Source organism: Hypomesus nipponensis, chromosome 24, assembly GCF_054491055.1.
Source record: "Hypomesus nipponensis isolate SF chromosome 24, ASM5449105v1, whole genome shotgun sequence".
NCBI lineage: Eukaryota > Metazoa > Chordata > Actinopteri > Osmeriformes > Osmeridae > Hypomesus > Hypomesus nipponensis.
In genome coordinates, this window is record NC_140384.1 from 10620001 (window position 1) to 10634227 (window position 14227).

At 52.9% G+C, this 14227-nt stretch overlaps 2 protein-coding genes and 1 long non-coding RNA gene across 3 annotated transcripts in view; 2 read left to right on the plus strand and 1 right to left on the minus strand.

Moving 5' to 3' along the window:
• Window positions 1-6090, plus strand: part of LOC146233190 (G-protein coupled receptor-associated protein LMBRD2B-like) — a gene marked incomplete at its 3' end in the record, with an annotated part of 6562 nt that extends 472 nt beyond the window's left edge. Inside the window, exons 2-16 of the mRNA XM_084690423.1 lie at window positions 44-127; window positions 243-476; window positions 697-806; window positions 977-1075; window positions 1173-1340; window positions 1448-1658; window positions 2199-2273; window positions 2390-2500; window positions 2999-3182; window positions 3684-3865; window positions 4171-4301; window positions 4412-4517; window positions 4608-4705; window positions 5724-5830; window positions 6008-6090. Of these exons, the coding sequence (XP_084546549.1) occupies window positions 303-476; window positions 697-806; window positions 977-1075; window positions 1173-1340; window positions 1448-1658; window positions 2199-2273; window positions 2390-2500; window positions 2999-3182; window positions 3684-3865; window positions 4171-4301; window positions 4412-4517; window positions 4608-4705; window positions 5724-5830; window positions 6008-6090 (1839 nt within the window). The remainder of the gene's footprint in view (window positions 1-43; window positions 128-242; window positions 477-696; window positions 807-976; window positions 1076-1172; window positions 1341-1447; window positions 1659-2198; window positions 2274-2389; window positions 2501-2998; window positions 3183-3683; window positions 3866-4170; window positions 4302-4411; window positions 4518-4607; window positions 4706-5723; window positions 5831-6007) is intronic.
• Window position 6091: 1 nt separating this feature from the next.
• Window positions 6092-7877, plus strand: LOC146233191 (uncharacterized). Its single transcript, XR_014742264.1, has 2 exons — window positions 6092-6136; window positions 6541-7877. It is a non-coding gene; the product is annotated as an uncharacterized LOC146233191 (long non-coding RNA).
• Window positions 7878-8595: 718 nt separating this feature from the next.
• LOC146233192 (UDP-glucuronosyltransferase 3A1-like) lies at window positions 8596-12344 on the minus strand. The gene is made up of 8 exons (XM_084690036.1): window positions 12257-12344; window positions 11638-11739; window positions 11387-11507; window positions 10695-10858; window positions 10109-10482; window positions 9716-9947; window positions 9203-9422; window positions 8596-9075 (listed from the first exon to the last, which is right to left on the minus strand). The coding sequence occupies exons 1-8, from the start codon at window positions 12342-12344 to the stop codon at window positions 8808-8810; spliced, it is 1569 nt and encodes a 522-aa protein (XP_084546162.1). The 3' UTR covers window positions 8596-8807.
• Between the last annotated feature and the right edge of the window lie 1883 nt (window positions 12345-14227).

Sequence of the window (14227 nt, forward strand, 5' to 3'; positions counted from 1 at the left end):
CTGTTAAAGAGAACTCGTTCGTGACTGTGATTTTGCCCTGTAGACACATCTTTTACAAAGCTGCGCTGGAGGATGTGAAAGTCATAGGCAGTCTAGTTTTGGAGATTGACTCTTTCTATATCTACAGGTATATTTATCTTTTCTATTTATATCTTTTTCTCTCTCTCTCCTCCTCTCTCTCTCTCTCTCTCTCTCTGTCTACACCTATATATTTATCGATTTTTCCCCCTCTCTCCCTTCAGTTTATTCAGGTGTGTGTGTCCCAGGTGTGTGTGTCCAGCAATGTTGCCGTGACGAGGAGGATGAGCGAGGCTGCGCTGGGCGTGGTGGTCGTGCTGGCCTTCTTCCTGGCTCTCTTCCTGTTGCATCGCTATGGTAACGTGCGTAAGCAGCAACGCCTGGTGCTGTTGGGGACCCTGCTGGCCTGGTACCTCAGCATCCTCATCATCCTCATCCTGCCTCTCGACGTCAGCACGGTAACCAGAGGGGGTGTGTGTGTGAGGGTGTGTGTGTGTGTGAGGGTGTGTGTGTGTGTGAGGGTGTGTGTGTGAGGGTGTGTCTGTGTGAGGGTGTGTGTGTGTGAGGGTGTGTGTGTGTGTGAGGGTGTGTGTGTGCGTGTGTTATCCTGTGATTGCTTAACTGTCTATAGTTAAATCTTTTATTTATTATAATAAATCCTACTGTGTGTGTCTCCAGACCATCTATAACCAGTGTAAGATAGACAACGACCCACATGGGAGTGCTTTGACCAGTGCGTACCCTGCCAACCAGACCTCCTCCAACACCTCCGTCATCCCCACCGCTCGGTAGGTACCACCACCAGCCCTGGGTTAGCCTGCTCTCCTGCTGGGCCGTGTCGAGCACCTGGTCCTACCAGACACACAGTCATGTTTATAAATGTCAAATTGTAATTGAGTCCACTGTGTGTGTGTGTGTGTGTGTGTGTGTGTGTGTGTGTGTGTGTGTGTGACCACAGTCCTCTAAAGGAGTGTTCTAAACCCTGGAGCTACATCTCAGATGGAATCCTGCCAGTGTTCTGGCGTGTGGTCTACTGGACATCACAATGTCTCACCTGGTAATCTCACACACACACACACACACACACACACGTACTCATACACACACTCATACCCTCCTAATATTTGTGTGTGTGTGTGCGTGTGTGTGTGCAGGCTGCTGATTCCCTTCATGCAGTCTTATGCTCGTTCCGGAGCGTTCTCCAGGGCAGGGAGGGTGAAGACTGCGCTGATAGAGAACGCCATCTACTACGGAACCTACCTGCTCATCTTCATCTCCCTGCTCATCTACCTCGCTGCTCACCCCCAGTGGCATCTCACCTGGTCAGTTTGTGTGTGTGTCTGTGTGTGTGTGGAGGAGGGAGTTTGTGTGTGTGTGTGTGTGTGTTCGTCCTTTCCACCCATGGGATATTGTCTCCTGTTCTCACCAGGCGTGAGCTCCAGACCATCGGTATCGCCGCCGCCAACACCTGGGGCCTCTTCCTGTTGGTGCTGTTGCTAGGCTACGGCCTGGTGGAGATCCCCCGCTCCTATTGGAGGGCCTCTCGCCATGGTTACCTGCTGGCCAATACCTACTTCAAGGTGGCCAAGATGGCGGTGGAGAAGTCCGAGGCAGAGGAGGGGCTGGAGGACGCCTTGGAGGTTAGGGGGGAGGGTGGGGGAGGAGAGGAGGGGGAGGGAGGGTGGGAGAGGAGAGGAGAGGAGGGAGAGGGAGGGTGGGAGAGGAGAGGAGGGAGAGAGGGTGGGAGAGGAGAGGAGGGGTGGTGGGGGAGGAGAGGAGGGGGAGGGAGGGTGGGAGAGGAGAGGAGGGAGAGAGGGTGGGAGAGGAGAGGAGGGAGAGAGGGTGGGAGAGGAGAGGAGGGGTGGTGGGGGAGGAGAGGAGGGGGAGGGAGGGTGGGAGAGGAGAGGAGGGGTGGTGGGGGAGGAGAGGAGGGGGAGGGAGGGTGGGAGAGGAGAGGAGAGGAGGGAGAGAGGGTGGGAGAGGAGAGGAGGGAGAGAGGGTGGGAGAGGAGAGGAGGGAGAGAGGGTGGGAGAGGAGGGGTGGGAGAGGAGAGGAGGAGTGGTGGGGGAGGGAGGGGTGGGTGGGGTGGGGGCAGAGATCTGTCCTCCAGCCCCATGCAGAGGCTGGTCGTTGGGGGAAGGATCAGGACAGTTGACAGTGTGTCTGTGTCCCTGTGACAGGAGGTGGCCACCATGCATCAGGCCCTCAGCTTCAGACACCCTCTCAGGAGGTGTGTGGACACTATCCTGAGGAAGGTCAGACTGCCTCGCCCAAACCAATCCTTACTGCTGTAACTTCCTGCCAGAGCTCCTCCTTTTCCTGTCGAAACACCCTCATCTTCCTGTCTAAGCCCCTCCTCTTCCTGCTGCAGTGTCCTATAGAGTACCAGGAGAGGCTGGGCAGGAACACAGAGAGCCCCGAGGAGGAAACCCAGCAGAACCTCCTCCCCTCCAAGACCAGCCTGGTGAAGCTGCACAAACAGGTGGAGGATACCCCCCTCTCTCTTTGTCTCTCTCTCCCTGTCTCTCTCTCTCTCTCTCTCTCTCTCTCTGTCTCTCTCTGTCTCTCTCTGTCTCTCTCTCTGTGTAATCTCTCTGTCTCTCTCTCGGTGTCTGTCTCTCTCTCTCTCTCTCTCTTTGTCTCTCTCTCTCTTTGTCTCTCTCTTTCTTTGTCTCTCTCTCTCTCTCTCTCTCTCTCTCTCTCTCTCTCTGTGTAATCTCTCTGTCTCTCTCTCGGTGTCTGTCTCTCTCTCTCTCTCTTTGTCTCTCCCTTTCTTTGTCTCTCTCTCTCTCTCTCTCTCTCTCTCTCTCTCTCTCTCTCTCTCTCTCTCTCTCTCTCTCTCTCTCTCTCTGTAATCTCTCTGTCTCTCTGTCTCTGTCTCTGTCTCTCTCTCTCTCTCTCTCTCTTTGTCTCTCTCTCTCTCTCTCTCTCTCTCTCTCTCTCTCTGTGTAATCTCTATGTAATGCTGTGTGTGTTCCAGGTCATCTGGTGGGTGCAGAGACACAGCCAGACCCAGGTCCAGTGGAGGATCCTGCTGGAGAGAGCCTTGCACCTGGAGGACGTGTCCAAGAACCAGAGCAGCCAGACCCGGCAGTTCACCCACAGCTTCCCCAGCGAGCAGCCCCAGTCCTGGGCCCGCTCCCTCCTCTATCCCCCCTGCATGGGTACGCTCTCTCTCACTCCACCTGGGCACGGCCCCTGTGCCAGCGTGGCTGCTGGTTTCATTTGGTGTTATAGGGGTTCAGTTGTTACCATGCCAACATAAACAAGATGAAGTGACCCCTGTGTGACCCCTGTGTGACCCCTGTGTGACCCCTGTGTGACCCCTGTGTGATCGGTTCAATTGTGTTCAGTATCTTCAGACCCGAAACTTTACTAATCTAATGTACATACAGGAGGTCCAGAGAAACATTACACACACACACACACACACACACACACACACACAGTTTCCAAGGTGTGTGAAGATAGAATTGAAGAGATAAGGAAAAGCAGAGAGAAACAGACACACACACTCCTACAGAACCTTTATTGCAGTGTGTGTGCATGATAGAACACTATCAGTGAGCAAGCTGAACACACCCTAACCCTGCATATTTCAGTAATAGCTCTGACAAATCAAGTTTGCTTTCCAAGTCCTGTCTATTCTGTCCCTGTGTCTCCAGAGTGGTTCTGGGAGTGTGTTCTGAGGGCGTGGTTCTACCGGGTTCTGGCGGTGGTTCTGGCGCTCATGTCCCTAGCCGTGGTCTGGTCTGAGTGCACCTTCTTCAGCACCAGACCCGTTCTCTCTGTGTTCGCTGTTCTGGTCCATCTGGCCGAGGCAGACTACAACTACCTCTACATAGAGGTAGGGCCCTGCCTCGATACCTCCCACACTGTATCACAACACTCTGAAACTAGGCCAGCATGTTATAGTTACTATATAAAGTCTTGTTATGGAAATACTGGTATGTTACACTATTCCGAAAAACATCCCTTTAACTAAAATAAACGTCTATCTGTCAGTTTGATCCGAGTTCCGGAACATTCCCTAGAAGTTCTAGAATGTTCCCTAAAAGTTCTAGAGGGTTCCCAAGAAGTTCTAGAAGGTTCCGTCAGTCTCTCAGCTGACCAGCTTCCTCTGTTGTCGTTGTGACCTTGTCTGTCCACCAGATGGCGTGTTTTGCCACCATCTTCTTCCTGTGTGTGTGTGTCTACTCCACCGTGTTCCGCATCCGAGTGTTTAACTACTACTACCTCGTACCCCACCAGACCGACGCCTACAGCCTGCAGTTCAGCGGCATGTATGTACGCCGTGCATGTGTGTTTTAGAGAGAGAGAGTGAGAGAGAAGAAAGAATAGAGAAAGAGAGAAAGAGATCTGTTAAGTTGTGCGTTTGCTGCTTCTGTTCCAGGTTGTTTTGTCGCCTGACTCCGCCCCTCTGCCTCAACTTCCTGGGTCTCATCCACATGGACTCCACCATCTCCCACCAGGACAGACAGCAGACCGCTTACACCTCCGTGAGTCACAGCCACGCCCCTCTGGGCTGTTATTGGCTGATTGATTAGTGGATAGACAGTCTGATTGGTTGATGATGTGATCCCTCCCAGATCATGGGCTCCATGAGGCTGCTGTTCTTCATAGCCGATGGCTTCTACATCTACTACCCCATGCTGGTGGTTCTCCTCTGCATCTCCACCTACTACAGGTCAGCCTCCAGCAGGCCAGCGTGCTTCAGGACTCTTATTGTGAAGGATCTCTATATACTCTTCTAACGCTTTTAGTATAACTGTCTATCTGTTAATGGTTCATTTAAAGAGAAGTTTAGAATATAATCAGGACTTTCTAAATGTACATATTTGATCTCCCTCTCCTCTCCCCCTCTCCCTCTCCCCCTCTCCCCCTCTCCCCCTCTCCCCCTCTCCCCCTCTCCCTCTCCCCCTCTCCCCCTCTCCCCCTCTCCCCCTCTCCCTCTCCCCCTCTCCCTCTCCCCCTCTCCCCCTCTCCCCCTCTCCCCCTCTCCCCCTCTCCCCCTCTCCCCCTCTCCTCTCCCCCTCTCCCCCTCTCCCCCTCTCCCCCTCTCCTCTCCCCCTCTCCCCCTCTCCCCCTCTCCCCCTCTCCCCCTCTCCCCCTCTCCCCCTCCCCCTCTCCCCCTCTCCCCCTCTCCCCCTCTCCTCTCCCCCTCTCCCCCTCTCCCCCTCTCCCCCTCTCCCCCTCTCCCCCTCTCCCCCTCTCCCCCTCTCCCCCTCTCCTCTCCCCCTCTCCCCCTCTCCTCTCCCCCTCTCCCCCTCTCCCCCTCTCCCCCTCTCCCCCTCTCCCCCTCTCCCCCTCTCCTCTCCCCCTCTCCCCCTCTCCTCTCCCCCTCTCCCCCTCTCCCCCTCTCCCCCTCTCCCCCTCTCCCCCTCTCCCCCTCTCCTCTCCCCCTCTCCTCTCCCCCTCTCCCCCTCTCCCCCTCTCCCCCTCTCCCCCTCTCCCCCTCTCCTCCCCCTCTCTCCCTCTCCCCCTCTCCCCCTCTCCCCCTCTCCCCCTCTCCCCCTCTCCCCCTCTCCTCTCCCCCTCTCCCCCTCTCCTCTCCCCCTCTCCCCCTCTCCCCCTCTCCCCCTCTCCCCCTCTCCCCCTCTCCCCCTCTCCCCCTCTCCTCTCCCCCTCTCCTCTCCCCCTCTCCCCCTCTCCTCTCCCCCTCTCCCCCTCTCCCCCTCTCCCCCTCTCCCCCTCTCCTCCTGTAGTCTTGGCAGCCGCTGTCTGAACCTGATGGGCTTCCAGCAGTATATGAGTAACCATGACGACTTGACCTCTGACCTGGTGGACGAGGGGCGGGAACTCATCAGACGAGGTTCTCTCTCTCTCTCTCTCTCTCTCTCTCTCTCTCTCTCTCTGTCTTTCACTCACTCACTCACCCACTCACATTCAATACCTCCCTCACCCCTACCCACTCCCACCCTCACACTTTCCCTCCCTTCCATAATAAAGTGTTACTTCCTGTTTCCCTCCTCTGCTGCGGGCCGTTCAGAACGCCGGAAGCGTCAGAGGAGAGAGGAGGGGGAGAGTCGAAGACAGGTGAGCCCGTCAGAACCTCGGTTCAAACCCCCGTGCCGCACCTGCAGCCTCTCCACACCAGCACCCACTCTCCCTCCCTCAGGTGCTGGTGTGTGTGTGTGTGTGTGTGAGAGAGAGAGAGAGAGAGAGAGAGATAGAGAGAGAGAGATAGAGAGAGTGTGTGTGTGAGAGAGAGAGAGAGAGAGAGAGAGAGAGAGAGAGAGAGAGAGAGAGAGAGAGAGAGAGAGAGAGAGAGAGAGAGAGAGAGAGAGAGAGAGAGAGAGAGAGAGAGAGAGAGAGAGAGAGAGAGAGAGAGAGAGAGAGAGAGAGAGAGAGTGTGACAGTGTGTGCGTGAGTAGCAGTAATGGAAGTATTCTTCCATCCTTCTCTTGTTATTGCACTGATCAGGCTGTTAGACGTTGACCTTTATGACTACTCTGATAGTAAACATCATGTTATCTCTCTCTCTCTCTATCCTCTGTCTCTCTCTCCTCTCTCTCTCTCCAGGTCGGAGGGTGGACGGTACATGTCTTTGTCTCACTCTGGCATCTTCGATGACGTCTGAGAAACCTGGGAGAGAAGAGAGGGAGCGAGGAGAGGGAGAGAGGAGAAGGAGAGGAGAGGGAGGAGAAGAGAGGGAGGAGAAGAGAGGGAGGAGAAGAGAGGGAGGAGAAGAGAGGGAGGAGAAGAGAGGGAGTAAAGGTCTGGAGGGAAGCAAGGATCAGATGAAAAAAGTGAAACCTTGTGGTAGTGTTCTCTCAGGAAGTGTGTGTGTGTGTGTGTGTGTGTGTGGCCAGACTAAGGTCAACACACACACACATACTCCAACACACCATGCGCTGTGGTTTGTTTGTGGCAATTTGTTTTGGTAAAGGGTGTATTTAAAGGGCTGTTTCTGATTGGTCTGCTCTCTGTCAGGTGAGACAGTGACTTCAGGATGAGTTCCGCATGTCTCTTAGCCTGGGGAGAGACGGTTTTAACATGATATTTATTAATATGATAGTGATTATGTGTAATTATTATTGAGTGTGTGGATCACTGTTTACCATACTACGGTCCAATCCTTCGATTATTTTCTTCATCCATTTCCTCATTGTCTTTCTCCCCACTGTAAAGACTTAGTTTAGTGAGTTGAATCTCTCTTCATAATTCTCAGATAACTAAGATTCTTAGATAACATCATTCTTCATTCAGGACCTGTATAACAAAGCAAGTTCAACGTCCAAGATGATATTAAAACATTCTTCATATTTGTTTAGTATTATAGTTTGCTCATCTCGTGTAAGATATGTGGCTCTGGTAGACTTGTTGTTTGCGATTGGTCATAAGGAACAAGGAACAAACACTGCCCCTTTTATGTGAACGAGCTCATGGCTATACCTGGGTGGAGTTCACACGCTGAGATCCACTTAGCGTGGTCGTGGTTGTTGGTCTTAGTCAGAGATGGCAAAAGAACACACATCCTTCCCTCAAGTACAAATACAGATACTCGTGTTTAAAAACAAAACAAAAGTTGAAGTCCTGACTACACTTTTTCACTGAAGTTAAAGTTGTGGGCTCTGACTTTGTTGCCAGCTAGCTAGAAGATATCTTGGGCGTGTTAAACTGTTGTGTCAGTCCAGGCCCCAGGTGTGTCCAGGTGAGCGTGGCTCCTGTGAAGGGCTTGTTTACCTCCTGTTGTTGTTTACCTGAAGGGACTCCTTGCTGTGCCAAATAATGTGTATTTATTTGAAACATCTTTTTCTTTTTTCTTCCTAAATCAACAAGGCGAATTAAGTTCAGTCAGTTTTGTATCAATGATGTGATTGCACAGAACAGTTTGAGTAAAGTTTTCATTATACAAAGATGAGTGTTTGATTGCTTTCTCCTTTGTGTGTGTGTTTGATTCTATAATTTAGCTTCGGAAGGACGAGGGTGAGAGGGTAAGGGAAGGGGGGCGTAGGGGGATTAGAATCGCCATGGTAACTGACCCAGAGGAGCACTCAGAACCAGAACAAGCTCTCAGCCAATCAGAGGTCATCCCGTTAGCCTTTCACCCTAGACAATGGCCCACTCCTCCTGGACGGCATGTTTGCGTGCAAGGAGAAAGGATGTGTGTGTGTGTTGGGGTGTGTGTGTGTGTGTGTGTGTTGGGGTGTGTGTGTTGGGGTGTGTGTGTGTGTGTGTGTGTGTTGGGGAGGGTGGAGGGAGAGGATTACGTCCTATGTTCTCTTGTCACGACATGGTTGAGGCCCGTGACCGTTCTGACCCACACCTAGAGGCTCTCCTCCTCCTCCTCTCCCCTCCCCCTCTCCCCTCCTCCTCCTCATCCCTCTCTCCCCTCCTCATCCTCCTCCTCTCCCCTCCTCCTCCTCACCTGTTCTCCTGCCCCAGTACCCCTCCTGCCCCAGCCCCGGTCGACCGAGCAGGGGTTAACGAGGGACCAGGCCACCCAGGAGTGAAGGGGGGGGGGAAGGGAAGGGAAGGGAAGGAAGGAAGAGGGGGGAGGGGGAGGAGAGGAGGACAGAGAGAAGCTGGTTTTGGTGTTTTTAAAGGTTTGTTTATTGAATCTCCTGCATCCTATTTACACTGTTGAAACAGAAGATACTTCTACATCTATTCGTCTATCTATACATCCGTCTGTCTATCCATAATCCACCCATACCTTCATGTTAATCATAATACTGACTCACTGAACCATGCACACTAACCCTGACGCGCAACAGTGAATGTAACAAATGTACAGTACATAAGATAAGCCACCATAAGTTCCGTTCCATCCCTGAGTCCCTCCATCATTGTAGTTTCACTTTAGCCTTGCTGCTGATTTTGCCTCTCAGTAGGGCCCAGGCCAAGACTACAACTCCCAGCAGCCACAGGGAGAGGAGCAGAGCCACATCCAGCAGGCAGCGCTGGAACCAGTGCTGGTCCAGGGAGGCGGGGCGAAGGTGGGCCCCGCCCCCGCTCATTAGAACATGCTCCACCCACTTCACCAGCAGAGGCCCGGGAGCAAGAGGCTGTGATTGGTGGATCCTGCTGAGTGACAGGGCTGAGGTCTTGTATCTGTTCAGGGAAGGTGGGACAGGAAGTGACGTTACTGACAATCATCCGTCCATCTACGCGAAGTACCGACAGTGTTAGCCCGCTAAGCTGAAGCCCAGGCTTGTGTGCTGGCTGTGTGTGGACTTACCTGGGGTCCTGTATGAGGGTGAGGAGGGTGTCTGTGAGCAGCTGCCTGGAGAGCTGCTGGGGTCTGATGGCCAGTCCCAGACCCCGCGCCTGAACACGGACGGCGTTGTCAAACTGATCCCCGAACAGGGGGATGGCTAGGACAGGGACAGCATGAAACACAGCCTGAAGGAGGCTGTTCTGCCCAGCGTGGGTCACCAGGACACGAGCCCTGGGGTGTCCTGGGAGGCAGGGAGGGAGGGAGGGATAGGGTGAGAGAGAGAGAGAGAGAGAGAGAGAGAGAGAGAGAGAGAGAGAGAGAGAGAGAGAGAGAGAGAGAGAGAGAGAGAGAGAGAGAGAGAGAGAGAGAGAGAGAAGGGGTGGTAGGGTGAGAGAGGGAGGGAAAAATGGGGTCGGTGGGATTGAGAGATAGTTACAGCAGGAACACAAATTTCTCTCCCCAAAATTCCAAGATCACATTTCAGTAATTTCCCTCGACTGCAGTGCCTCCTCCAGTCCAGAGGGGACACCCTACCCAGCAGGTCGTTCTGCGGCAGCCAGCCCTCCAGCCGGACGTTGGGCGGCAGGGGGAGGTGCGGGGGCCAGCGGCCCGGCTCGTACCTCCACAGCACCCCCTGCTGGAGGGAGGACAGGCCTGCAGACAGCTCCAGCAGCAGGTCCTCCAGGGGGACAGAGGACAGCATGGACCCCAGGGTCACCACCACGAAGCCGGCCTCGCCACAGCCACAGATCCACTCCTCCAGATCCTGGAGGGGCAGTAACACAGGGAGCTCACACGCGTAAATATTCAAACTGATGTGATGATTGTGATGAGTTCTCGCCTTGACTCTTGACACTACCCACCACAAGGACAGGCTTGGGTGAGTAGGGATGTTAGAGTGATGATGATGATCGTGTTTGAACACACCTGGGAAACAGGTGACGCAGGCTTGGACAACAGCCCCCCCACTAGCAGGGTGTAGGGCATCAGCGGCTGGGGGAACTCCAATGAGAAGTCTGTGTTGAACGCCCACAGCTCTGATTGGCTGTACAACTCCGAAAGAGGCGGGGCCGGGGCCCCCGGCGGGAAATGACGCTCCGCCACAGCCCGGAACCTGCGGAAAACCAGCTCCTGACCAATCGGGGAGGCCACGGCCCACAGAAGGTTCTGCACACGCTCCCAGAGGGTCATGTGATCGGAGAGGCGGGAGTTGAAGACGGGGGTGTGGGAGAGGGGGGCGGGGAGGCTGGCGGAGAGGGGGGCGTTCAGACCCCCCGGGTAGAAGGACACGTAGCGCAGGCCTGGAGGAGACGACACTCAGCCTCACTCAGGTGAGATCAGTCACAGCCTCACTCAGGTGAGATCAGTCACACAGCCTCACTCAGGTGAGATCAGTCACACAGCATCACTCAGTTGAGATGGAAGTTTTAAGTGTCAAATATCCCATAAATGATCAGTCCAACACTTGGAGTGATACATTTTTGATTGATTTTAAGGAATACAACTGTCTGACCTAGGGCATGAGCCAGCAGGAAGGAGCAAGGGTTGAACGCGTCCAGGATGGCCAGGTCATAGGCCTCGCCACGGAGGAACGACATCACTTCCTGGTCGGACAGGATGAGGTCGCACTGGTATGCCAGGTGACCCATAAAGTTCAGGAAGTTACTGAAATTGTCCCTGAGAGAGAGAGGGGGAGAGGGGGAGAGAAAGAGAGAGAGAGAGGAGAGAGAGAGAGAGAGAGAGAGAGAGAGAGAGAGAGAGAGAGAGAGAGAGAGAGGGAGGGAGGGAGGGAGGGAGGGAGGGAGGGAGGGAGGGAGGGAGGGAGGGAGGGAGGGAGGGAGGGAGGGAGGGAGGGAGGGAGGGGGAGAGAGAGAGAGAGAGAGAGAGAGAGAGAGAGAGAGAGAGAGAGAGAGAGAGAGAGAGATGAACGTGAGGTAGATGGTATCTGTTCTCCTGGTCATCATCCATCATTATTGTCCTGCCTAACTACAGAAAAGTGTAAGAGAGTGTGTGTGTGAGGCAGAGAGAGCATGTGTGGGTGTGTGTGTGAGGCAGAGAGAGAGAGAGTGTGTGTGTGTGTGTGTGAGGCAGAGAGAGTGTGTGTGTGTGTGTGAGGCAGAGAGAGTGTGTGTGTGAGGCAGAGAGAGTGTGTGTGTGTGTGTGGCAGAGAGAGTGTGTGTGTGTGTGTGTGTGTGTGAGGCGTACTGTCCCAGCAGGAAGTGTGTCTGCTGCTCCAGGAACCAGCTGTTGTACTGAGAGATGTAGCTGTCCCCAGCAGACCAGGTGGTCAGCTGGTAGCTGTGTGGACGCCCCTCGTACTCCAGCCCTGACAGGACCACAGGGACAGCGCTGTGACTCTGTGTGCTGTGTGTGACCTGTGTGCATGAGCGAGTGTGTGAGTGTGTGTATATATGAGTGTGTGAGTGTGTGTATATGAGTGTGTGTGTGTGTACCACCTTTGATGACAGGGTTCCCCAGCTGGAGCAGCATGCGGACTTCATGACCACTCTGGTGGAAGGTGTGTGAGACCTCATCCAGCAGCATGTAGTGGCTTCCACCTACACACACACACACACACGTCACAACACAGCTTAACACACACACGTCACAACACAGCTTAACACATACAATAACACAAAATACAGCCTAACACACACAGAACACAATACAACACAACTGTATGAAAGCATCGTCTTCTGAGATCAACTGACCGCTAAGAGACCGTGAGGATCTACTGAGCAATAAGAGACAGAGAGGATCTACTGACCAATAAGAGACAGAGAGGATCTACTGACCAATAACAGACAGAGAGGATCTACTGACCAATAAGAGACAGAGAGGATCTACTGACCGATAACAGACAGAGAGGATCTACTGACCAATAAGAGACAGAGAGGATCTACTGACCGATAACAGACAGAGAGGATCTACTGACCAATAAGAGACAGAGAAGATCTACTGACCGATAACAGACAGAGAAGATCTACTGACCAATAAGAGACAGAGAGGATCTACTGACCGATAACAGACAGAGAGGATCTACTGACCGATAAGAGACAGAGAGGATCTACTGACCGATGAGGGAGACCGTGAGGATCTTGGCAGCGTGCAGCAGATCAGGAACAGCCAGGAGGAGCCCACACACCAGAGACAGCCTGCCCATCATGCAGCTCCGTTCTGGGGCAGAGAAGAGCCCTGGTTGCCCTGCGCTCTGGTCAGAACTGGTCCACTCTGGGTGTGTGTGTTAATGTGGAGGCTGTGTGTGTGTGTCTTAATGTGTGTGCAGGGTGTGTGTGTTCCTGTGTGTGTGGGGCTCCTGGAGGGAATGGGATGTTTCCTCCAGAGTCACACTCTAAGTTCATCTGAGGTGGACCAGCAGTGATGTGTGTGTGTGAGAGAGAGAGAGAGAGAGAGAGAGAGAGAGAGAGAGAGAGAGAGAGAGAGAGAGAGAGAGAGAGAGAGAGAGAGAGAGAGAGAGAGAGAGAGAGAGAGAGAGAGAGAGAGAGAGAGAGAGAGAGAGAGAGAGAGAGAGAGAGAGAGAGAGAGAGAGAGAGAGAGAGAGAGAGAGAGAGAGAGAGAGACTACCCCATGCCCTTTTCTGTTTTGTATTTGAAAGGAAGACAGACAGAATCATTTGATTGGAGGAATCCTGTTTGTTCTAAAATGGACAGAAGTAGATAGAAAGGGCAAACTGAAAAAAGCTCTTTTATTACTCCAAACCAAGACAGAGAGAGTATGAGTGGTAGAGAAAGAGTAGCAACAATAGATTGTGAGAGCAAATACATAAATAAAACAACTGAACACAAAGAGAGAAATACACAGAGATAGAGAGAAAGAAAGAGAAAGGAGAGAGAGACAGAGAGAGAGAGAGAGAGAGAGAGAGAGAGAGAGTGAGAGAGAGGAAGGGAAAGTACTCAGAAATTCTTTTGGGCAAACACGATTTAATTAAACAAAACAGAAGCCTTTCCTTTTTTTTGCTCTAATTAAGCACTGAACGTGATAATGAGATGTACTGCACATTAATATCCATGATATCCATTCCCAGTGATTAGGACAGACATGCAAGCCAAACAGACAGCTACACCCAAGCACACGTCCTTAACCACAGCCAGCGGCGCCAGTTAAAGCAGGCTTCCGGCCAGCTAGCTAGCGTACAGCTAGCTTGTTAGCCGGCCGGTTAGCATATTTCAAATTCATTGGCCTCAGAGAGGTTGAATGGAGCTGTCAATTAACACTGAAAGGGAAACAGAATAACATTCTTAGAAGAGTAAACGAGTTCAGCTGTGACATAGAAGTCTTAAATGGTCCTTTGGGCAGCAATCGTGCGTTCGTTTTTATTGCAGCTAACCAAGTTTCAACTCTTATAATCTATAAACTGTAGAAAACGAAAGGTTTAACCCGTAGGCTACATAAAAACATTCAACAAACATATTAGGAGATGACGCCACCAGGCTCCATGGTGCCTGTCACGGTGAACATCGCCTTAATTGCGTCTGAATACACAAACGGAGGCACCCGACTGATTAAACAGAAAAGCAACCATAACAGTGGCCTCTGAATGGGAGCATCCTTTCTGCCACACACAGGTTCCTCTCTGGCGGTTTGGAGGCCAATCCAAACCCTGTGACATGTAGGCGGGGACAAAAGCCTCTTTGTGACTCGGCGCTGCGTATGGCTGCGTTTGCCGGAGGGTCATTAGGGGAACAAGTCAGTGAGACAGACAAGCGGGTCGCATCGATCTGGAGCTCACTCACACACACACATACACTCACACGCACACACGCGCACACACACACACACACACACACACACACACACACACACACACACACATGCACACACACACACACACACACAGGCAAACACACACATACACACTTTGAGAAACAAGAGAATAGAAGCCACATAGTATTTCCACACCTGCTTGTTTTATTGGATAAAATGGTAGGGTGTGGTAGGGTGTGGTATGGTGTGGTGTGGTGGGGTGTGGTAGGGTGTGGTAGGGTGGGGTAGGGTGGGGTGGGGTGGGGTAGGGTGGGGTAGGGT

Excerpts from the sequence above, each read along its gene's own strand:
- LOC146233192 (XM_084690036.1), bottom strand. The coding sequence starts at position 12,344 with ATGGGCAGGCTGTCTCTGGTGTGTGGGCTCCTCCTGGCTGTTCCTGAT. Across the intron at positions 11,740-12,256 it reads CCTCACGGTCTCCCTCATCG|GTGGAAGCCACTACATGCTG; the intron begins GTCAGTAGATCC and ends GTGTGTGTGTAG. Across the intron at positions 9,076-9,202 it reads ACCCTCATACAGGACCCCAG|ATACAAGACCTCAGCCCTGT; the intron begins GTAAGTCCACAC and ends TTCCCTGAACAG.